Genomic DNA, 23090 nt, shown 5'->3' on the forward strand with positions numbered 1-23090 from the left:
GAAAGCGAGCTTGCACTCGGCCAGCAGAAGCAAAGTGGAAGGAGAGGGCCAGCCTGGAGCCCCACCTCCCAAGGCCACGCCTTCAGCCCCCGCCGCACCCAAGTGCTGCTTCGCAGGATGACCCCAGGAGGTCCCCACAAGGAGGCTGTCCCAGCTCTCCCAGCTGGGGACGGCTTTGCCCACCCCTCCCGCAGCCAGCCAGTGCCCAGACAGAAAGTTGAAGGACATAACTGGACTCAGCCGGGCTTTCCTGGGGCCCAGGCAGAAGCCCCTGAAGCCGGGGAGCTGGGGAGAGGAGGTGGGCCTGGGGCCGGGGCCGCCCCGGAGAAGCGCCAGCAGTGGCTTCCTTGGGGGGCGCCGGGCTGGGGGTCCCCTGCCCAGCGCAGGGCCCAGCCCAGCAGCCCCGCACCGTGGCTGGCTTGGGCAAGTGCTGGCAGAAGTGGGCTGGCACCGGTGCCTGGGACCCGGGCCCAAGGCAGGCGTCGTGCCGGTGCTGGATGCCGTCTCCGCAGGAGACAGAGCACTGCCAGGAGACAAGAGAGGGAGCTGAGGCTGACCTCGCCAGAGAGCGTCAAGGACAGCAGTGACCGCTGGCCAGGCATGATCCGATCTCACTTGTACACAGCCCGGGGGGCGAGCACACGTCTCCATTCCACAGGTGAGGAGACTGAGGCTCGGAGAGGTTACCTTGCCGGGTCACGGCACCAGCAACCCCCCTGCCCTCCTACCCTGCACTGCACTCGTCTGAGCTCTCGTTTCCACCAGGACCCGACGCCCAGAGTCCTTGTGCCCAACGCAGGCTGCGGCTGTCTGCTTTGCCTCCTCTCCCCCGCCCGACCATGAGCAAGATCTTCCAGCAGGAGACCTAACCATATCTACCTTTGTCTTTCCACTACCTTGCGAGGTGACGGCACCAGAAAGGCAAGAACGGAGACCTGAGTCACCTTCCCCTTCGTGTCCTGGTGTCTCCAGACCTCGGTCCAGACCCGCCCCTCAGGTCTCCAGGCCTCGCTGTGTCTTCTGTCTCTAGATGCCCTGACTACTTCCTCCCGCCCCAGTCTCCCCCTTCCTTTCAGGGGGTCACGATGAATCCAAGCCCCCAGGTCCCTGCGTATGAGGACCCTCGGCCGACACACGCCCAGCTGCCGTGCTCACCTGTGTCCAGGTGCTGACATGCCACCGGTAGGCGCAGTCGGCGGTGATGCAGGGGATGCTGGCCTGCGGCCGTACCAAAGCTACACAGGCCGCCCCGTCCACCTCGACGTCCTGGCCTTGATCGAACTGCACACAGGCCACGGAGCGCGTGGCGGTGCCAAGGCCACAGCTGGCTGAGCATGGGCCAAGGGACACGATTTTCCACCTGCGAGGACAGAAGACCCCAGGGTGCAGCCCCGAGCCCAGGAAGGGTGGGCCCTTCCCGTCCAGGGCTCGCGGATCCTCAGTTATGCAAGTGACAGGGACGGGGGAAGAGACGCCCTTGGATAAGGGAGAACACATCCCAACGTCGGTCAGTCCTGCCCGTGTCGATTTGTGATTAGCCTCAGCACCGCCTTGGCACCACTGACATCTGGGGCCAACGGTTCCGTCGGATGCAGTGCAGGAGGTTCACTCCACCCACTCGCCAGATGCCAGTGGCAACCCCCCTTCCCTAGTCACGGCACTTAACGTGTGTCTGCACATCTGATTCGAAGGGGCACGGGCACCCCATGTTTATAGCAGCGCTATCGACAATAGCCAAAGGATGGAAAGAGCCCGAATGTCCACCGACGGGTGAATGGATAAAGATGTGATTTATATACACTTGCCGATGAAAAAGAATGGAATCTTGCCATTTGCAACAACGTGGATGGAACTGGAGGGTATTAGGCCAAGTGAAATAAGTCAGAGAAAGACAAATATCGTAGGGCTTCGCTCATCTGTGGAATTTGAGAAACTTAACAGAGGAACATCGGGGAAGGGAAGCAAAAGTAAGATAAAAACAGAGAAGGAGGCAAACCACAAGAGACTCTTAAATACAGAGAACAAACTGAGGGTGGATGGGGATGGGAGATGCGGGGGGTGGGGAAAATGGGTGATGGGCATTGAGGAGGGCATTTGCTGGGATGAGCACTGGGTGTTATATGTAAGGAGTGAATCACAGGAATCTACTCCTGAAGCCAAGACTACACTGCATGTTAGCTAACTTGAGGATTAGAAGGAAAGGAAAGGAAAGGAAAAAGAAAAGAGAAAAGAAAAGAAAAGAAAAGAAAAGAAAAGAAAAGAAAAGAAAAGAAAAGAAAAGAAAAGAAAAAGAAAAGAAAAGAGAACCAAGGCTGGGCTCCTGGATGGCTCAGTTGGTTAAGCGCCCGACTCTTGCTTTCCGCTCAGGTCGTGTTTTCACGGCTCATGAGTTCGAGCCCCTTAGCATTCTCTCTCTCCCTCTGTCTCTCTGCCCCTCCCCTGCTGTGCTCTCTCTGTCAAAATAAATAAAGAAAAACTTAAAGGAAAAAATGTGTCTAGACAATGCCACATTGGGAGGCGAAATCGCCCCGGGTTGGGAAACCGCTACGCTCAGTGAAGGAACAGACAGCGAAATCAACAGCGAAATAAACGCCAGGGCGTAGCACATGCTATGAAGAAGAGGGCAGAGCCCAGAGTCACGCGGTGGGCGGGCTGAGTGTGCCATTCTGGAGTGGTGCTCAGGGAGGACTCCCCACCTCTCTGCTGCGGTGCTTTGAGCACAGCCCGGACGAAAGGCTATCCAGAGAAGACCCATTCTGGCAGCGGGAAGGTAGCCACAGAAGCCCTGAGGCAGGCGCCATCGGGGGAGTAGCCAGAGCTCAGGGGTGTGTGGAACTGCCCTATAAATCCCAGATAAATTCCCATGCGAATGACTGGGCTGCGCGGCCAAGGGACTTCAGCACAAGCCAAGAGACACCGCTGTGGGTGGTAAGTGGACCATAAAGCCACGGTATGTAAAACACTCTGACACGGGGACGGGTGGGGGAATTACAAACAACGGAAGCCAACAGAAAGCCCTGACACAGATCCCAACGTACACAAGGATCTAGGACATGATAAAGGAGCCGTCGGGGGAAATTCAGTGACTGACGTGGAGAAATACAGTGTGCTCCCGACTTTGCGACAGACCCCAGATAGATGACGGGTGAGCTAAGCGTTTCAATTGGAACGAATTCTTATCCGTAACGGTGTATTTCTCTGAGGCCAAGGAGACCGACAGGAAGGAAACATGGCAATACAGTGCGTCTATTAAGGCTGCTGGCGGGACACGGGTGTCTGTTCCCTTGTTTGGGTTCAGAAAAGCAGTTCGGTGGTAAAAACGCGAAGCTCCCGGGGCGCCTGGGTGGCTCAGTCGGCGAGGCGTCCGACTTCAGCTCGGGTCACGATCTCGTGGTTTGTGGGTTCGAGCCCCGCGTCGGGCTCTGTGCCTACAGCTCAGAGCCTGCTTTGGATTCTGTGTCTCCCTTGCTCTCTGCCCCTCCCCCGCTCACACTCTGTCTCTCTCTCTCACTCCGTCTCTCTCTCAAAAATAAATAAACGTTAAAAAAAAACAACCAAAAAAAACGCAGAGCTACAAAGAAGCAGCCGTGGAAGCAGGGCCGACAAACAAGGTGACTGTCTGCTCTTCCCCGTCAGGCTCCCACCCCACCCCTGGACCTCGTTGGCTGCAGCTACTCTGTCCTGTGCCCGGCAGGGACCAGCCGCGGACCCCGCGTCAATGCTGCCCCCTCCCGCTGAAGCCCCCCAGCCCTCCCCACACCCGCGCACCCCCACGGGCAGGCCACCCGCGTTCTGTTGGAACGTCACCTCGGACACCTAGCGCAGCCTGCCAGGTGGTCCCGCTGCCCGAGCACCGTCTCCCGCCAGAGCCACCCTTTAAGCCCCACCGCGACCGGCCGGGCGTACACACACTCCAGGACCTCGGGCTGCTTGCTGCACACCTGGGGGCTGCTGACCTGGGTGGGCAGGGCTCCGGGCCGCACGGCTCCTGCTGCTCCGGGCGAGGCAGCCCCAGGCACTGGCTGTCCGGCAGGATCTCCTCGCCCTCGGGCCCCCCGTGGGCCCGTGCGCAATACAGGATCCTCCGTGCGACCCCTCCTCCACAGCTCACGCTGCAGGCTGCCAGCTTGTACTGCCACCTGGGGCAAACCGGAGTCAGGCGGCGCCCGGAGAAGCAGGTCCCATTTCCCCAGACCGGGAAGGGCCTGGCCAGGGCCTTTCTCCGAGGGTCACCTTCACATCCCCACCGAGAGGCCGGGCCCAGCGGACAGAAAACACGCGGGAGAGCCCATTCTGCAGAACGCAAAGCTAAAGGCAAACCGACGTGTTCGAAGGGAAGTTGGGGGAGAGGCAGGGGACCCAAGGGAGGCTGCAAGGATATCTGTCTCTAGTAGGAACCCCAGCCCCCCACCGCGCCCGGCCGGCACTCCTAATCTTCCTTCCCGCCACGTTTGCCACATCCCCCCATCCGACTCTGTCTCCCATCTCCCCCCGCCCCTGGCGCTCCGCTCCGCGAGGGCAGGGATGCTTGTCTGTCCGGCTCCCTGCTGGGTCCCTGCTGCCAGAACAGCACCTGGGCGTGGCAGGTGCTCAGGAAAGAGCAAGCGATAAACGCACCGTCAGCCACATGGGCCCACGGCATCCCAGACCCCGTGAGACAACACTCACACGCTCTAAACGTCCCCCCCCCAGCCCACAGCCTTCCCGGACACCAATGTGACCTGCTCCCGCAGGCGAGGGCACGGAGGGTCAGGGGCTTCCTGGAAGGTGACGCCTAGGACCAACCCGTCTCCTTGGGAAGGGGCCCACCTGGCAGGGCAGGGCTCCGGACTGCAGTCCCGGACGGGGCGGGGCCTGGGCAGCGGCCAGCACTTGGAGTGAGGCAGGGGGATGGGGCGGCCGCGGTCCAGCCTCACGCAGCGGACAGCCAGTGGCACCCGCCCCCCTCCGCAGGTCACTGGGCACGGCGCCAGGGCTCGGGTCTCCCACCTGCGGTAACAGGCCAGCGTTCCCTAGGAGGCTACACACCAGGGTAAGACTCCTTCCTCCCCAGGGGACCCAGGCTGCCGCCCCCAGCACGGTCTCCACCCCCACTCACCAAGCCGGGCACGGGGCAGCCTGGCAGACCTCCCGCCGGCTCCCAGGCTTGCTTCCCAGGTCACATAGCTCTTCCTGGACAGGGGTCCCCAGGACAGAGTCCACGCACACGAAATGCAGCTCCTTCAGGCCTGCAGGGAGGGAGCAGAGGCCCCGAGCCCCAAGAGGAGGATTCAGCCAGAACTACAGGTACCCAGGTCTCTGGAGACTCTAGCAGATAAGGCCTACGTGGGCTCCAGCCCTGCCTCTGCCACTTGCCAGCTGGCCAAGTCACGTGTTCGAGTGACTTAACCTCTCTGAGCCTCGGGTTGTTCATCTGCCTAACGTGCAGGGATATTTATAAAGACTTAAAAATTTTTGTTAATGTTTCTTTTTGAAGGAGAGAGAGAGAGAGAGAGACGACAGAGTGCAAGCGGGGGAGGGGCAGAGAGAGAGGGAGACACAGAATCCAAAGCAGACTCCAGGCTCTGAGCTGTCAGAGCCCGACGCGGGGCTCGAACTCACGAACTGAGAGATCATCCCCTGAGCCGAAGTAGGACGCTTAACTGACTGTGCCAGCCAGGCGCCTCTAAAGATTTTTTTTTTTTAATATTTATTTATTTTTGAGACAGACAGAGACAGAGCATGAACGGGGGAGGGTCAGAGAGAGGGAGACACAGAATCGGAAACAGGCTCCAGGCTCCGAGCCATCAGCACAGAGCCTGACACGGGGCTCGAACCCACAGACCGCAAGATCGTGACCCGAGCCGAAGTCGGACGCTTCACCGACCGAGCCACCCAGGCGCCCCAAGATTTTTAAAGCGCAGATACAAAGTGCCTGGCACATAGTAGGTCCAGAATAGCTATATGAGAATCTCTTAATGCGTTTCTGATGACGATGTTATCGGGGCTGGTTTCCTTGAATCTCTCCTTTAGGAGCATCCTCAAAAGAAATCTCTGGTCTTGGTTGTACACGTGCTGAAGTTTCACGAAGCAAGTGGTTAGCGTTTTGGTTTAAGAACGCGGCATATCTTAGAATTTTCTTCTGGTGTGGCTGCCAGGAAGCTCAGAGCTAAGTTTGGGGCCCTCCTCTCACTGCTTTTCCACACCTTAAGAAATACATTTGGGTGCCAGTGTTGCTGGGTTTTATCATCTTTTCCTATCTTTCAGGCAATCAATGAACACATTTACATGACTGTCTGCACTTTGCCCCGGTCCCCTTGTGCATTATGTTACGTTCTCGTGTAGTCTGGATTCTCTGTAAGCCCACCCAAATGCTTCTAGAACTAGGTAAGATGCGGGGCGCCTGGGGGGCTCGGTCGGTGAAGCGTCGGACTTCGGCTCAGGTCATGATCTCACAGCTCGTGAGTTCGAGCCCCATGTCGGGCTCTGTGCTGACCGCTCAGAGCCTGGAGCCTGTTTCAGATTCTGTGTCTCCCTCTCTCTCTGCCCCTCTGCCGTTCACGCTCTGGCTCTGTCTCTCTCTCTCTCTCTCAAAAATAAATAAACATTAAAAAAAAATAACCACACAAAATGTAGACAGGTAAGAGTTAGCTAATGAGCCCTGGGGGCCTTACCTCGACTGCAGGAGACAGAGCACGGCCCCGCCAGGGGGGTCCACACGTGTGCGGCACGGGCCCCCGGCCTGGCAGGGGCCGGTGGGGATGTGGCCTCCTCCTCTAGAGACCGGGGGTCTGTCTGCAGGGAACAGGGAACGAGCTGCTGGGTCTGGGTTTCACCCTCTCGATCCCTGGGCACCTGGCCTCCAGCCATGCCAATCTCTTCAGGAGCGAGCAGAAGCGGTCAGCAGCACCCCCAAAGGCTGCCCCTCCCTGCCGCTCCTTTCTGGGGAGATGTACTTCTGGCTGCCAGAGGAAGCCCTCAGCCCACACCCACCTTGGCCTCTGTATCACCGTAGGGCAGGGCTGAGGCTGGGGCTCGGGAGCCAGATTTGCAGGCGCCCTTGACCCCGCAGCCCCCACCAGTCTGGAGGGGACAGGCTTGTCTTGTCTGAAAGCAACGCCCGTCAGCCAGGGCCCCAGGATGCAGGCAGGAGTGTCTGTGCTGCAGGGAACTGGCAGCATTCTAACAGGGTCTGGGCTTCAGCCTGGCTTGCCGGCCGCAGCGGGGCTTTCCGGTAGGTCCCGAGCCTTTCCCCTAAGTTTTCTCTCTGACCGGGGCGGGGGGATCCTGCGCACAGCAGGACTGCGGAGGGACAACCTCTGCGCTCTGGCCAGGAGGCGGATGGTAACCAGCGCTCCCCGTTCTCTGGCCAGAGAAGCACCCAATAGCCCAGGGCACTCACGTGGCCCTGTGCCGGAGGACATGCCGTGGCCACACACGGCTCGAGGGTGGGCAGCTTCTCGTCCGTGGAGCAGGGCCCGGCTGTGGCCAGCGCGTCCGGGCCACCTGCCCCGTGCACACACGTCCCGTTGTGCGAAGCCAGGTGGGCCTCACAGGCTGATGAGCACGCGTCCGACTCCTGGCGCCTGAGGAGGATGCGGGACTCACATCAGGCCCTGTCCCTGCCGTTGGGCCACAGGTACAGCCCAGCCCCTGGGGCAGGAGGCAGCGAGCCTGCGCCCCAGGATCCGAGAGCCCAGAGAGGCACCACGGAGCAAAACCCGGAGGCCTCTCCCTGCAGCGCGGGACGAGCGGCTGCCGGCATCCGCGGTGACACGGCCCTCACCCTCCTGCCTTCCAGAGAGGACAGCGGGCCTCCGTCCATGTTATAATATCACTGCTGTGACAGAATCGGGTCACCCAGATCGGGTATGGCCGCTGCGTCTCGTGTGCGTGCGAACCCTGACAGGTGGCGTCAGGCCCGCGGCGCCGTGTTGAGGATTCGGAGGCAGGCGTGGGCCTCGGTGGGACAGGGGGGTGGTTCCTACGACTGCCACGGATGGGAGAGGGAAAAAGGAGCCCAAGCCACGCGTGGGCCACCAGTGACCTAGGCCAACCCCCTCGCCGCCGGACAAGCAACAAAACCGGGGCCCCGAGAGGGAAGGGACTTGCCCTGGTCACCCACCCAGTATATGGCACATCAGAATAAGCCAGCTTGGACGCTGAAGGGATGGGGGGAAGGGGTGCCGTGTGCAGACAATGATAGCAGTGACAAAGGACCCTTATTGCTTTCCATCTGTGGCTTCGTCACTTGGTCCTCACAGCCCCTCCATGAGCAGGGACCCGGGGGTTCAGAGAGGGAAATGGCCAGCCCAGGGTCTCTTGGATGGCAATTCTGAAGCTGGCCACTCCGGGCCGCCCCCGCCTCTCACTCAGGAGGGTGGGGCCCAGCCAGAGTCCTGGGGAAGACGGGGCACTCTGGAAGGGTAGGGCTCGGTGCAGGGACAAGCCCTGCCAGGCAGACGGTGCCCCCGCCTCCCCGCGCTCACCTGCCGGGGCCAGGCTGGGGGGGTTGCGGGTTTCCGGCACTGCCGGCTGCAGGGCCAAGGCTCGGCACAGGGCAGGGGGCAGCGTCCTCGGGAGGCTGCCCTGGGCCTCCACGAAACGCACCGCCCTCTCCCACGTGCGCCCAAGTCTCCAGTGGCCCAGCTGAGGCGGGGAGGAACAGAGCCGCGGGGGCTCCGGCTCCCGGAGGACCGGCCCAGGAGAGGCGGTGGGAGACAAGGCGGACCTGTCCAGCCACCTGAGCCTCGGGACAGCTGGGTAAAAGTGCCAGCCCGGCACCCGACAGGGACGGCCTGGTCCCTCGCGGTACGCTCCTGCCAACGGTGCGTGCCAGCTGCTTTCCGCCGTCACCTCTCTGAACCTCACCTCCTCCCTCCCGGGGAGGCGACCACCTCCACCCTGCGGCGAGCTCAGAGCGGGTGCACGCTGCCCTTAGACGAGGTGCAGTGGGGATGGGTCACACTAGGCTGACCCTGGCACCCGCCTGGGCCCAAATCTCGGTGTCCTCGCCTGCAGGACGGGGGCACTGACACAACGCACCTCCCAGGGCAGTGTCCGGGACGGCACGAGAACACGCCTGGAAGCGGCCTCACCGAGCCCAAGCTACGTGGACCCCGCGGCCAGCAAGAGCCCGGGGGCCACTGCCGGGCGCAGAGAGCACTCACTCTGGGGGGCAGGGCCCGGGGGCGCAGGACTCCGGCCACGCTGCCGGCCGCTGGCTCCCTTCGCACCGGGCAGCCTCCGCCCACTCGTTCCCGGCCCGGTCCAGACAGCTGTAGGTCACCCAGCGCAGCCCTGGGGTCGGGGGGGGGGGGGGGGGGGGGGGGGAGAAGGGGGAGGCTGAGCGGCTGAGCCACTTCGCCGCAGGGGGCGGATGGTGCTCCAGGCCAGCCCCACCCCGGGCCTCACCTGCCCCACAGCTCACGGAGCAGGACCCCCGCACGGCGGCCCACGCCCAGGCCTGCGGCTGCTTCGGCTGGAAGTAGGTGAAGGTGATGTCTGGGCGCGCAAGGTCACCATACTCCTCCCCATAGCGCCTGTAAACCTGCGTGACACAGACAGGGGCCGGGCTGGCCCCCCCGCCGCGAGGTTCTAACACCTGTCCCCACGATGCCTCATTTGGCCACTCAGCACCGGCACCGCGTTGTTTGTTAAAACCCGCCTGGCGGGTCCTGCCTCAGCGGCGCTCTCTCGCTCTCTCTCTCTCTCTCTGTCTCTGTCTCTGTCTCTCTCTCTCTCTCTCTCTCTCTCTCTCTCTCTCTCTCTCGAGCGGCCCAGGAATCTGTATTTTTACCCACAGAGTAAAGGGTGCAGACACAGCTGCCAGGCGGCCACATCTGGAACAGTGTTCCCGGGGGGGTTGGAGCTGGGGGCCGAACCGGGCTGTACGAGGAGGCAGGGAAGGAGTGAACGGCTTACCAGGAGGCTCCTTCCAGCCTGGCTTGCACTCTGGGGGAGCCCCCGGCTGTCTCCCCCCACGGTGGGGGCAGAGGTGGGGCTGCCAGACCAAAGCCAAGGGCCGCCAAGCCTCGGACCCCTCCCTGAGGGTTCTCAGGGCTATTTCAACACACGCTAACTTGCATCCACCCCTCCAGGAGCCTTCCTCGGCAAAGCACACGTGGGGACACGTGCAGAGGAGCTCGTGCGTGGAGGATGAGCCCGAAGCCCGTGCTCCCGTGTGCCTCTGTCCCCAGCACACAAAGACCCCACATCCACTCGGTGCCAGCGACTGCTGCCCATGCTGCCGGGCGCGTGTGTCCCCTAACCCCGGGAGGCGGGACGGCAGCCTGCTGCCCATTCTACAGGAGAACACTGAGGCACAGGGCGGTGGCATACACAGGCGGCAAGGGCAGGGGGAGAACCTAGCAGCCTCTGCGGAGGACAGCGTGGCTTGGGAGAACATTCAGCTTGCAGGCCTGGCCCTGTGCCCGTCCCTCTGTCCCACGGCTCCCGGGGGGTCTCACTTTCCCTCGATTAGGGTGGGGCGTGCCCATCCTCTGGCACCTTCAAGATCCAAGCCAGCAAGCCCTTTAGCAGCGGCCACCTTTCAGGGCGTGCCCCCCCGCCACACGCTTAATGCACCTTGTTTTTGACAAACGAATCTTGACAAAACTTCGTAACGTAGGCATGCCTGGCCCCATTTCACGGGTGGGGAAATTTAGGCTTAGGAAAGTTCGTGCCCTTGCCCAAGCTCTTGGAGAGCCGGGATTCACACTCCAGTCTGTCGGAGTCCCAGGGCCTGGACCCTTCACCTCTGGGTCACCCTGCATCCGGCTCCTGGGCTGACGCGGCTCCAGGAGGGATGCCCCCACAGTGGGTCTCTAATCAGGGCATCACCGACGGTCTCGCTCCCCATGCCCTCCTCGGGCCAGGTCCGACACAGGCCTGATCCCCACTGCACCTGATGGCCCTGCATAGAGCCCCCTCTGCACCCTCCCTCCCCAACCCCCAAGTCCCCGGGGGGAAGCCCCCACTCTTCCCGTGGCCAGCAAGACCCCTGCAGATCTGTCCTGCCTCCTTGCCTGGGGTGGGGGGGGGGTTGTCCCTTCCCTCATCCCTCCTAGTTACCCATCCTGGGCACACACTGTTCCTCAAGACGCGTTCGTCACTCCCTGCTTGGCCCGGCCAGCTCATCTCTGACCTCAGCAGCACAGCCCTCTCCTGGGGAAGCCCCCGACCCCTGCACGCCCACTCTCAGAACGCCAGGGACCCCGTGGGCTGGCTGCTGAGCGGTACCAGGAGGAGGCCCCACCGACCCCCCCCCCCCCAGGCCCTCCTGGTCACCTGGATCTCCACGTCTTCCCGAGTGGGTCCCCGGATGCGGATCTCCTCCAGGTGAGGCAGCCGGTCCTCGGTGAGGGTCACTCTGTACTCGACACGGCTGTCCTCCAGGAGGGAGGGGTAGGTGGTGCTGGGAGAGATGCTAGAGCTCCCGGCCACGACGTAGCGCCCTCCGATCCGCACCGCTGTGGGAGATCCAGGCTGTCAGCAGGGGGAGCACCACCCCACCCCAGCCCTGCGGCAGGTGGCCACCAGCCCTCACGGAAGAGGTCCCGGTTTAAGGAATGGGGTGGTGGCAACCACGGGACGTGATCTCTGCTGCCACATCTGTAGCCTCCCCCCCAGGGTCCCAGCCCTCCCTGGGGAGCCCATCTGCCTGGTGCCTCGGTGGGTCAGGCGGTCTCTGCAGCCAGCAAGGCACAGCCTCCCAGGTGTGCACAGGCATCTGACCACAGAGAGCGTCCCCACGGGGCACCTGGGGGGGGGGGGGTTCCGTTAGTTGAGTGTCCAGCTCTTGGCTTCGGCTCGGGTCGTGATCTCACGGTTCGTGAGTTTGAGCCCTGTGTCAGGCTCTGTGCTGACAGCGTCCCCGTGTCGGTGGCTCTGCGCCTCTGCCCAGAACCTGGTGAGCACTGTGGACCTGCCGTCTCACCAGGCGCACTCACGTGGAGCTCTCCAGGCAGCTTCAGGGCCCCAAGGACCCCCAAGCGCCCCCACTCCGGATTCCAAGGACGGGTGTAGGCGCCCTCGAAATCAAGAACCACCGTGGCATCGGGTAGTAATGCAACTGGTCCAAAGACAGACGTGGCCTTTGCCCTGGGCTTCCAGGCAGAAACTTGCGTCACACCTGACAGCTGTATCTTTGTTTAAGGCGGGGGCTGGCCAAGCCGGCAAGACCAAAGACGCGATTTAGACAGCAGCTCTGAGTCAACCGCCTCAGCGAGCCCAGAGATGGAGACCATCCGCGTGAGGAACCGGTCCGCCGGTCAGGCCTCCCGTCTACATGATGAAGCCCTAATTCAAACTGGACGCTGAACCCCGGTGAGCTCCCTGGGTTGGCACTACTCGGTGCATGTTGTCACGCTTCGGTGCCGGACACGGGACCCTCCCGGGTTCTGCCCTAGGCGTCTTTTGCTCTGGCTTTATTGTCTAAGCCATAACCGCGGGTATAAAAGCTCTCCAACTTCTGGGGATCCTTCTAGTGACGGATCCACCCTGGCAGTGGTCAGGGAACCCCCTGAACTTGTAGCTGGCATCCGAAGTGAGGGCATCTTGGGGTCTGTGCCTCGCCGTGCGCAGTCTGGCTAACTCTGGGTGAGTGCCCTCTGCCCAGCTCACCCAAGTGTGTGAAGAGAGGTCTCCGGTTGGCGACGTATATGCTGGTCAGGTTGCGGGTAACCGTCAGGAACGTGACATACTCTAGAAGGAAGCAGGGGAGGGTGGGTGGTCCCAGGTCACTTACATCGCAAAGGGAGCAAATTTCAGGTGTACAGGAAAAAGAGCCTCAGCCCCGAAAGCTACCAATACAATGGGGCTGCCTCGGGCAGTAGGGGGCCCCCGTCACCCCTCGGACAGTAGAGAGCCCCCTGTCACCCCTCGGGCTGTAGAGAGCCCCGTGTCACCAGGGGCCAATCAAAGCCAGGCTGGGCGGCCACCCTCCAGGGTGCTGCCCCGGCCAGGAGGAGAGACTGAATCCAAGGTTCTGGCCTCAGCGTGTGACCCGCCACAGGGAGGTGGGACTCAACTCCTCAGCTGACCTTCTAAGCGCCCACTTTGCAAATGACTTGACCTCCTTTATAAGCAGATCACAGCCAAGGGGTTCCCAAGTATAACATCCCTTCTGATGGGATTCCTTGGGTAGGAAGGGCCAGGCCGGCCTCCCACAGACCGCCCAGTATCCGGGTTTTATCTGCATCACAGCTACCGTGAGCAGTCATTCCCAAAACTCCACTGCCCCCGGCGGCGGCGGCCTCATCAGACTCCGAGCTGGGTGGGGAGGCTGGCGAGGTGGAGGGCAGAGGCCGAGGCCCACGAGGAGGGTCCGGGGCTCACTGCCAAGGCTCTGAGCTGCAGGTGTCTCTCGGAGGCTGGCGGGGGCCCGGCCATCCACCCCGAGGGAAGCCCCTACCTCTGGCCCTTCCGGCCGTGAAAGAGCCGTTGCGGGGGCTGCACGTGCTGTTGTCCCCTCCACACACCTGGCACGCGTCTCGCACCTGCTGGGAGTCCATCCTGCCGTCACAGCCGAACGTCTGTGCAAAGAGCAGTGGCAGGTGACGCCTGTCCCCACCGACCCCACTGCTCTGAGGCCCTGGGATTCACACGACAAACTCGAGGCGTTTTGCAGCATCTGACCTCCATGCAGGAAGCAGGCGTAAGTGACTCCCCCAAGGTCACAGCGGAGCTCTCGACCCCCTGCTGACTCCAAGGTCAGTTCAGTGCCCTAGCATCACCCCATGTGGATTCCGCGGCAGCTTCACAAGGACCGCGCCCGCAGACCGGGCCCTCTCCGAGCCCCTTAGCATCTGGCTTCCGACGTGACTGGCCGCAGGGCCACAGCGGGTGGGAGGGTACCTCCGCTGCCCGCACACGCGTACCCTGCAGCTGCCCGACACGCACAGGCTCAGGGTCCCGTCCTCCCGCCGACCACTTGGCACACACCGGGTCCCATCCAGGAAACCGTCCCCACGCCTCACAATGAAGGTCTCGCCGACGGCTCGGCACATGTGTCTGCACAGAGCGTCCCCTGGGAAGGTGGAGAGACAGAGAACCCTGACGCGAGGGTGACCGGGAGCTGGGAAGGCGGTGACCCTGCAGAGCACAGCCCAGGCGGGCCTGCCCTTGTCAGGGCCACTTCACTTCATCCTCCGGGTTTGGGGCCAGGACCCCGCCTCCTGAGGCAGCGATCACGATCACGACGTAACGCTTGTTACCGAATCGAGCCGAGGAGCCCCCTTGGTGCTTCCCGGTGTCTCACTGAATCCTTCCAACACCCGAGCAGGGAGACCCTACTCTTATTTCCATTTTACAGATGGGAACACCGAGACTCAGGCCCCTTAGCAAGGGGGCTGAGCCAGGACGCGATACAGAGCCTGAGTCCGAACCCTGCTCTCAACAGCATCAGGGTGATGGGGGCCAGCCCACCTTGACTGTACTGCTCAGCGGAGCCCCAGCGGTAGAAGGAGGCGTGGCCTGGGGACAGGTGCAGCGGTTTCCTGTCCGTCCGGGAGCACTGCTCAGACATGAAGTCCAGCTGGGTCTTCTCACAGGCCTGGCCGGGAGGAGGCAGAGAACAGGCACAGGAGGGGCCCTGGGATGGGGGGCCTGGGGACGGGGGATCTAGGACAGGAGCCTCTGCCACCGGGGACAGCAAGGCACCCCGCGGCACGAGGGCCACGGTGTGGCTTTGAGCCCGCTCCTGGCTGCGCTGCGGTTCCCCGCTCTAGAAAGCAGGGGAGCCAAGAGCCTTTCTCTGCTGAGGAGAGAATCCCAGAGAATCTGCAAGGACACAGGGCAGGGCCTACCAGCCAGCAACAAAGAAAGAAAGAGCACTGCTCGCCTGCTCCCCTCCCTGAGCCCGTGCTCCAGGTGAGGACTCTGCCCTCCAGGTCTGGGGAGGCCCGTGACCGCCTGGAGGAAAGTGGGAGGGAAGGCCTCGCCACGTGCACATCTTGACACAACGTCAAAGTCAAAGGAGCCATCCGAGCGCTTCGCACCAAGGGTACCGGCCATGATCAAAGAACACCGGCAACAGGGGCACCCGGGTGGCTCAGTCAGTCGAGCGTCTGATTCTGGATTTCGGTTCAGGTCATGATCTTGTGGTTTGTGAGTTTGAGCCCTCAACCCTGACAGTGTGGAGCCTGCTTGGGAGTCTCTCTCTCCCTCTCTCTCTGCCCCTCCCTGGCTCGTTCTCTGCTCTCTCTCTAAAAGTAGAAAAAGAAAGAAAGAAAGAAAGAAAGAAAGAAAGAAAGAAAGAAAGAAAGAGAGAAAGAAAGAAAGAAAGAAAGAAAGGCAAAAGAAAGAAAGAAAGGCAAAAGAAAGAAAGAAAGGCAAAAGAAAGAAAGAAAGGCAAAAGAAAGAAAAGAAAGAAAAAAGGAAAGAAAGAAAGAAAGAAAGAAAGGCAAAAGAAAGAAAGGCAAAAGAAAGAAAAAAGAAAGAAAGAAAGAAAGGCAAAAGAAAGAAAGGCAAAAGAAAGAAAAGAAAGAAAAAAGAAAGAAAGAAAGGCAAAAGAAAGAAAGGCAAAAGAAAGAAAGAAAGAAAGAAAAAAGAAAGAAAGAAAGGCAAAAGAAAGAAAAGAAAGAAAAAAGAAAGAAAGAAAGGCAAAAGAAAGAAAGAAAAAGAAAGAAAGAAAGAAAGAAAGAAAGGCAAAAGAAAGGCAAAAGAAAGAAAAAGAAAGAAAGAAAGAAAGAAAGGCAAAAGAAAGAAAGAAAGGCAAAAGAAAGAAAGAAAGGCAAAAGAAAGAAAAGAAAGAAAAAAGGAAAGAAAGAAAGAAAGAAAGAAAGGCAAAAGAAAGAAAGGCAAAAGAAAGAAAAAAGAAAGAAAGAAAGAAAGGCAAAAGAAAGAAAGGCGAAAGAAAAAAGAAAGAAAGAAAGGCAAAAGAAAGAAAGGCAAAAGAAAGAAAAGAAAGAAAAAAGAAAGAAAGAAAGGCAAAAGAAAGAAAGAAAACGAAAGAAAGAAAGAAAGAAAGAAAGGCAAAAGAAAAGCAAAAGAAAGAAAAAGAAAGAAAGAAAGAAAGGCAAAAGAAAGAAAAGAAAAAAAGAAAGAAAGAAAGAAAGGCAAAAGAAAGAAAAGAAAGAAAAAAGGAAAGAAAGAAAAAAGGAAAGAAAGAAAGAAAGAAAGAAAGAAAGGCAAAAGAAAGAAAGGCAAAAGAAAAAAAAAGAAAGAAAGAAAGAAAGGCAAAAGAAAGAAAAAAGAAAGAAAGAAAGGCAAAAGAAAGAAAGGCAAAAGAAAGAAAGAAAGAAAGAAAGAAAGGCAAAAGAAAGAAAAGAAAGAAAAAAGAAAGAAAGAAAGGCAAAAGAAAGAAAGAAAAAGAAAGAAAGAAAGAAAGAAAGGCAAAAGAAAGGCAAAAGAAAGGCAAAAGAAAGAAAAAGAAAGAAAGAAAGAAAGAAAGGCAAAAGAAAGAAAGAAAGGCAAAAGAAAGAAAGAAAGGCAAAAGAAAGAAAAGAAAGAAAAAAGGAAAGAAAGAAAGAAAGAAAGAAAGGCAAAAGAAAGAAAGGCAAAAGAAAGAAAAAAGAAAGAAAGAAAGAAAGGCAAAAGAAAGAAAGGCGAAAGAAAAAAGAAAGAAAGAAAGGCAAAAGAAAGAAAGGCAAAAGAAAGAAAGAAAGGCAAAAGAAAGAAAAGAAAGAAAAAAGAAAGAAAGAAAGGCAAAAGAAAGAAAACGAAAGAAAGAAAGAAAGAAAGAAAGAAAGAAAGAAAGAAAGAAAGGCAAAAGAAAGGCAAAAGAAAGAAAAAGAAAGAAAGAAAGAAAGAAAGGCAAAAGAAAGAAAAGAAAAAAAAGAAAGAAAGAAAGAAAGGCGAAAGAAAATCTTAAAAAAAAACCTCACGGGCAATAAAGATGGGGAGCGGAGAGGATACGGAGAAAGCGGAACCTTCGCCCACAGCTGGCGGGAGTGCAAAATAGCTGGGCTGCTGTGCAGGACGGTTTTGGAGGCTCCTCAAAGACTTGAACGTAGAAATGCCATACAATCCAGCGATCCCGCTTTTGTTTTTAACGTTTATTCGTTTTTAAGAGCAAGAGAGACAGAGCACGAGCAGAAGAGGGGCAGAGAGAGAGACACAGGGGGACGCAGAATCCGAAGCAGACTCCGGGCTCCGAGCCGTCAGCGCAGAGCCCGACGCGGGGCTGGAACCCACGGACCGCGAGATCGTGACCTGAGCCGAAGTCGGACGCTCCACCGACCGAGCCACCCAGGCGCCCCTATCCAGTGATCCCACTTTCAGGTGCATACTCAAAAGAAATACAAATCGGGGGGGTGCCTGGGTGGCTTCTGGCTTCCGCTCAGGTCACGATCTCACGGTTCGTGAGTCCAGGCCCCGCACTGGGCTCTGCGCTGACACCGAAGATCCTCTGTCTCCCTCTGTCTCTGCCCCTCACACCCGCACGCGCGCTCTCACTCTCAAAAATAAACACTAAAAAATAGGAATAAGAATTGGTACTGGAGTCCACATACACACACGCCCACAGCAGCACTGTTCACAATAACCGAAAGGTGGAAATGGCCTAAATGTCCGTCAACACATGGACGGGTAACATGTGGCCCATCCACATGATGGGCTGCCGTTCAGCCACAAAAAGGACTGCACTTCTCACACCTGCTACACCGTGGATGACCCTTGAGGACACGATGCTGAGTGATAGAAGCCAGTCACAAAAAGGCCACGCGTTGTGTGATTCCATTTGTATGAAATGTCCAGAACAGACGCATCCGCGGAGACAAAAGGTGACTGGTGGCTGCCAGGGCGGGAGGATGGGGGAGGGGAGCAACGACTTAACGGGTCTGGGGTCCTACTCTGGGCTGACAGAAGCGGTTTGGAACTTGATGGAGGCGGTGGTTGCACAACATTGTGAATGTACTAAATGCCACGGGATCTCACCCTTAAAATGGTTGATTTTATGTGATGTGAATTTCACCTGCTCTTAGAATGGAGGAATGGTTTCAGGGGGTGCTGGGGGGGGGGGCAGTGGCAGCTGGGGAGGGAGGGGGACGCTGCAGGGACATCCTGGAGTATGCCTTGAGGTCCCAGTAGAGGTAGAACAGCACCCCCCTCTTTCAAAAGCGCCCTGGCGTGAGCCACGAATTACAGCCGCCCTGATCCTTCCACACCCCCGGCTCCCGCGCTGCCGACCTGACCCTCTGGCTGCACCCCGGGGAGGCAGGCCTACCTGGGTGTTGCACATCTCCGCCTGGAGGTCATCGCCCACACACGCACGCCCTCCAAAGGCCGGCCTGAAAATACCCACAAGACACAGGGGGTGACGGGGGAGCCACTCCCCCCTAGCCAGGGAATGTGGAGGGGGCGGGCCCTCCCCCCCCCAAAGCCCTGACCTGGAGAACAGCGCCTCCTGCAAGCAGTACCTGGGGTTGCTGCACTGTCGCCTCCTGGTGACCACCCCTCCCCCGCAGGAGCGGGAGCAGGGACTGGGGGGACCCCAGCTAGACCAGTGCCCGTGCACCACTCCCACGGGGGTCAGCTCCGCCAGGGAGCGGCAGTGACCTTTGGAGCACCACTGCGAGAGAAGGGAGAGAAGGGCACACCATCGCACACCCAGGACGGCCGGCATCCCCAGGGCCCCCGCGCCCGCAGGGTGGCCACACAGGCATGCACACGTGCTCGTGCCCCGCCCTCCCATCCTGCTCAGGAAACGAAGCTAAATACGAAAGAGGGCAAACCCCAGCGTGTAGGACAGAGGGGTCTGGTCCCCGCAGAGTGGAGGAGAAGGGCAGAGGCACAGAGGTCTGCAGGGTAGCGGGAAGCCAAGCGCCTGGTAGAGCCCGCCAGCCAACACATGCTCCGTCACTCCCGCTCCGACCTTCTGCTCGCCACACTCTGTCCCATCCAGGAGGGGAGTCAAGAGGCGGCTACAGACGCTTTGGTCCAGGGGGTCCTTGTGGCAGGAGAGAGCCTGGCACACGTCCTAAACGGGGACACAGGGGGCCCGCTGGAGGGGCTAGTGTCCAGCCTTAACTGTCCCCCCGCAGACCACGGGGGCGCACACACCGCTCTGTGGGCACCGGTGGCCGGGGAGAATGGGCACAGCACACCTGTCCGTGAGCCCATGAAAATGTTTTCACTTCTTCTAAAATCAGCAGACAAAAAACGATTCTTTAGGTCAAAGCAGGTGTCCTCATATGTAACGTTAATACGTTTTGTTATAACAACGCGAAGAAAAAAAACTTTATATATTTCATAAAAACACTGATAACAATTCTCAGTATTCCGTACTGAGAAAGAGGCCCCGATAGGGCAAAGGTGCCTGGGGCCCATGGAAGTCCAGGGAGGAAGTCCCTCTTTGGGGAGCCGGCCCCCCTTCATCTCCCCTTCCCCGGCTAGCTCACACTCCTGCTATAGGATTCAATGTGGAGGGGACTTCCTCCAGGGAGCCCTCCAGGTTCCCATCGGATCGGAAGCCCTTGGTGACTGCCTATTTAAGTCCCGCGTCCATGGGTTCAGGGGCTCCACATAATCTGTGGGGCACAGTCAAAAGGAAAACATGAGCACCCTCGCTCAAAATTTGCGCATTTTAAGAGGTGCCTGGCGGCCTGGCACGGCGAGCGCTCACAGGGCGCAGCGGGGCAGGAGCTGGTCGCGGGTAGAGGGTGCAGGGGCTGGGTGGCGGAGAAGCGGGACGGCCGGGACTCACCAGGTGCCCCCTGGTGAAGGTGCAGGCCACCGCTGCAGGGCCGAAGGCGACGCGGCACTGCTCGTCCGCGCCGTAGTGGAGGCCGGGCTGTGCCCGGGGAGGGCTCCCCGCGGCCCCGGCCTGCGGCCCGGGCGGGTCCCACAGGCAGCGCGCCCGTCCTCCGCTGCGACAAGGCCCGGCTCAGACCCCGGGTGCACACCGGGGTGGAGGGGTGGGCGCGGGCGGGCGGGCGGGCAGGGGGTTCTCAGCGCGCACCCCCAGCAAGAGCTGGGACCGGGCTCGGGCCCCGGGGGAGTGGAGGTGGGGCCCGGGGAACCGGCCCGCGCCAGGGAGTGGGGAGGAAGAGGATGAGGCAGGGGAGCGGCGAGGAGGGAGGGGTGGCTGGAGGGAGGGGCGGGGATGGGGCCGAATTGAGGTGTGGGCGTGGAAACTGATGGACGTAAGAGGGTGCGTGGGAGCGGGGGAGAAACGGGATCGCGCAGGGAAGGGTGGCTGGAGGGAGGGGCCAAGGAGGACGAAAGAGGGCCCCGGAGGGGGGGAGGGGACAGAGCGCGATGGGGATTGAACAGGGCTGGGGGCACAGGTAGGGGTGGCCCCAAGTGGAGATAGGGCGGGGAGGGCTGCGCGGGTGAGGGACGCGGCTACCTGAGCAGGTGCAGCAGTTGCTGGCGGCTGCAGGCGGACCACGAGAGGTCACCCCTGGCGGTCACCGCGTCCTGGGACGCCATCACGTGGCCGCTGGGCCCACAGCCGCTCCCGGGCGCGCCGTCGTGTTCCAAGCCCAAGCTGTCCGGGGGAGGCAACGCTCAGAGCCCTCGTGCCCCCTCCACCCGCCTGGAGTCCAAGCCTGGCCAGCCCTCTGGTCGGGTTGGAAGCCTTTGCAGACCCCCACGGCCTCCTGGCCCCCCCCCCCCCCCCCACCAGCGAGCCCTGCCTCCGTTTCCCCCAGAAGGAGTGCTCAGCCAGCCAGCCAGGTGGTTCCTGCCTCTTTGGGCTAATAAATATCAAAAGGCGTTAGTGGCCCTTGGGTGGCTCAGTGGGTTGAGCCACTGACTCTTGATTTCCACTCAGGTCATGATCCCACGGTTGGTGAGATGGAACCCCCCCCCCCCTACTCTCGGGGCTCTGCACTGACAGGGCAGAGTCTGCTTGGGACCCCCTCTTTCTCTCTGCCCCTCCCCTGCTCATGTGCCCGCTCTCTCTCAAAAATAAATAATAAATAAAACATTTTTTAAAAGGCTTTAGGGCGCCTGGGGGGCTCAGTCGGTTGGGCAACTGACTTTGGCTCAGATCACGATCTCCAGGTTTGTGGGTTCGAGTCCATGTGGGGCTCTGTGCTGACAGCTTAGAGCCTGGAGCTGCTTTGGATTCTGTGTCTCCCTCTCTCTCTGCCCCTCGCCTGCTTGTTCTCTCTCTCTCTCAGAAATAAATAAAAATTTAAAAACCAGGAGAAAAACAACATACGGTATAATCCTGATTTTGCAAATAAAAACTATGTGTGTGTGGGTGCCTGGGTGGCTCGGTCAGTTGAGCATCTGAATTTTTTTTATGTTTATTTAGAGAGAGAAAGAGATAGAGAGCGTGAGCAGAGGAGGGGCAGAGAGAGAAGGAGACAGAGGATCCGAAGCAGGCTCCGTGCTGACAGCAGGGAGCCCAGTGACAGGCTTGAATTCAGGAACCATGAAATCAGGACCTGAGCTGAAGTCAGATGCTTAACTGACTGAGCCACCCAGGGACCCGAGGGTCCAAGTCTTGATTTCAGCTCAGGTCATGATCCCAGGGGGAACGAGCCCACATCGGGCTCTGCACTAGCATGGAGGCCGCTTAAGATTCTCTCTCTCCCCTTCTGCCCCTCCCCTGCTCGCTTAAGCATGCTCAAGATTCTCTCTCTTCGTAAAATAAAAGTAAATATGTGTGTGTAAGACCTGACTACAATTACGTACAAAAGGTGAACGGATGTTACCTCTAAGGGCTGGGATTTGGGATAATTTTTACAGCCTGCTTTTCCTTTACCTGAATTTCCTAGAAAACATTCTCTAATTGCGAAGTCTGTCTTGCTTTTGGGGGGAGGAGGAGGTAAAAACAATTTTTTTAATCACCTGGTAATCAAGAAATAGCAGATTTCCCAGCCCTTGCCCTCCTCCCCCCCAAGTCCACTGAGGTCAAGGGTACAGGCTCCTTCCAGCAGACTCCTACAGCGCTGCCCTCCTACCCCACGGCAGCCTCAACGTTCCCTCCTGGGAGCCCCAGTCGGCTCCTAGACCTCAGCTTGGGGACAGTATGCCTACCTGTGCCCAATCTCGTGGGCAATGGTGACCCCCAGGTCAAAGCCGGTATCCTCAGTGATGAGGCAGCTCCAGGAGGACGAGCAGACACCCCCCAGCTGGGTGACCCCCCGAACCTGCCGGTTACCGTCAGGCAACTCCAGGTCAAACCTTGGGAAGAAAAAAGGCACCAGGCGGGTGCTGAGGCCGGGCCGCCTTTGCAGAGGGGGGGTGGGGAGGGGAGGACAGCTCCCAGGCAGGCTGGCGTGCCCCGGGGGCGCTCGGCTACCTGGTGATGTAGAGGACCAGGTCGGCGTGCCCGGGATCTGTGTCGTCCTCGGGGTTGACCGTCCTGCTCCACTCACAGACGCTCAGCAGTGAGGCCGTGATGTTGGCTGTGATATTCGGAGCATCCTGGCGGTGGGGGCGTCACAGAGCCCGTGTTTACGGGACCTGCGCCACAGTGCTCACCACAACCCTGTCGCTGTCCGTGCTACAGACGGGGAGAGCGACAGGAAGAGAGAGAGAGTGGAAATGGGGTTTGCAGGGACTCTGGGCTCCCAGCGTGGTGCCTACCTGAGGCTGGGTCAGGGTGAGCATCTTCACCACATGCACTCGGAACTCAGTCCCCAGGGAAGGGTCCCTCAGCAGCTCTGACCCCTGTGGAAAGGCAGGAGGGAGCCGTGTCTGGTGGGTGGGCGGGGCCTGGCTGGGGCAGGGCCTGGAGAGACTGCTCCACTAGCAGCGGGGGGAATGCTTGTCTCGGGGCTGGCGGCCAGCCAGAGATGGGCAGACGTGTGCTGGTCCTCCTTGCTCACGGCTCAAGAAGGCCAACCACAAAGGAAAGAAAACCTGAAACCGTGGGGTGCAAATAATTAGGAGTTTAGAACACTCCATTCCAACGCTGTTTCCTGCTCACCAGACTCACCCCGTCCTTTCCCTTCTCTGTCCGTCCACCTGGAACACCCTTCTCTCCACCTCGGCTTGTTTCACTTGCGCCTCTCCAGGAGGCGACACGAGGGCCTCCCCTCCCTCCGCAAACCCTTTTCCGGGTTCCCCTGACAGAGCGCTGTCCCCACCACCCCCCAGCCAGGCTCCTGGCTCTCTCTCTCTCTCTCTCAGCACGTCTGCCAAGATGCCCATCATGGTTGACTGTCTGTGGTCATTTGCAGCAGCCTGTCCCTGAATTAGACATGTCCCCA

At 59.3% G+C, this 23090-nt stretch overlaps 1 protein-coding gene across 8 annotated transcripts in view; it reads right to left on the reverse strand.

The window, feature by feature from the left end:
- The window catches only part of ADAMTS13 (ADAM metallopeptidase with thrombospondin type 1 motif 13), a 33404-nt gene that overhangs the window by 3219 nt on the left and 7095 nt on the right, over nucleotides 1-23090 (reverse strand). For 3 of the 8 annotated variants that reach the window (XM_053908520.1, XM_053908517.1, XM_053908518.1), the window contains exons 8-30: nucleotides 22465-22548; nucleotides 22178-22302; nucleotides 21913-22059; nucleotides 20270-20410; nucleotides 19625-19787; nucleotides 18794-18898; nucleotides 18339-18490; nucleotides 18146-18209; nucleotides 14407-14533; nucleotides 13860-14008; nucleotides 13394-13514; nucleotides 12604-12684; nucleotides 11269-11450; nucleotides 9394-9529; nucleotides 9150-9279; nucleotides 7766-7969; nucleotides 7382-7565; nucleotides 6654-6774; nucleotides 5099-5228; nucleotides 4810-4989; nucleotides 3957-4139; nucleotides 1156-1360; nucleotides 232-523 (exon numbers count right to left, since the gene is read on the reverse strand). In XM_053908520.1, the coding sequence (XP_053764495.1) occupies nucleotides 232-523; nucleotides 1156-1360; nucleotides 3957-4139; nucleotides 4810-4989; nucleotides 5099-5228; nucleotides 6654-6774; nucleotides 7382-7565; nucleotides 7766-7969; nucleotides 9150-9279; nucleotides 9394-9529; nucleotides 11269-11450; nucleotides 12604-12684; nucleotides 13394-13514; nucleotides 13860-14008; nucleotides 14407-14533; nucleotides 18146-18209; nucleotides 18339-18490; nucleotides 18794-18898; nucleotides 19625-19787; nucleotides 20270-20410; nucleotides 21913-22059; nucleotides 22178-22302; nucleotides 22465-22548 (3406 nt within the window). Of the gene's footprint in view, nucleotides 1-231; nucleotides 524-1155; nucleotides 1361-3956; nucleotides 4140-4809; nucleotides 5021-5098; nucleotides 5229-6653; nucleotides 6775-7381; nucleotides 7566-7765; nucleotides 7970-9149; nucleotides 9280-9393; nucleotides 9530-11268; nucleotides 11451-12603; nucleotides 12685-13393; nucleotides 13515-13859; nucleotides 14009-14406; nucleotides 14534-18145; nucleotides 18210-18338; nucleotides 18491-18653; nucleotides 18899-19624; nucleotides 19788-20269; nucleotides 20411-21912; nucleotides 22060-22177; nucleotides 22303-22464; nucleotides 22549-23090 lie in introns of all 8 variants that reach the window. The other 5 variants (XM_053908524.1, XM_053908521.1, XM_053908519.1 and 2 more) reach the window with 5 other exon arrangements.

This window comes from Panthera pardus, unplaced genomic scaffold (assembly GCF_024362965.1).
Source record: "Panthera pardus isolate Hobbes unplaced genomic scaffold, ASM2436296v1 HiC_scaffold_20, whole genome shotgun sequence".
Lineage (NCBI taxonomy): Eukaryota > Metazoa > Chordata > Mammalia > Carnivora > Felidae > Panthera > Panthera pardus.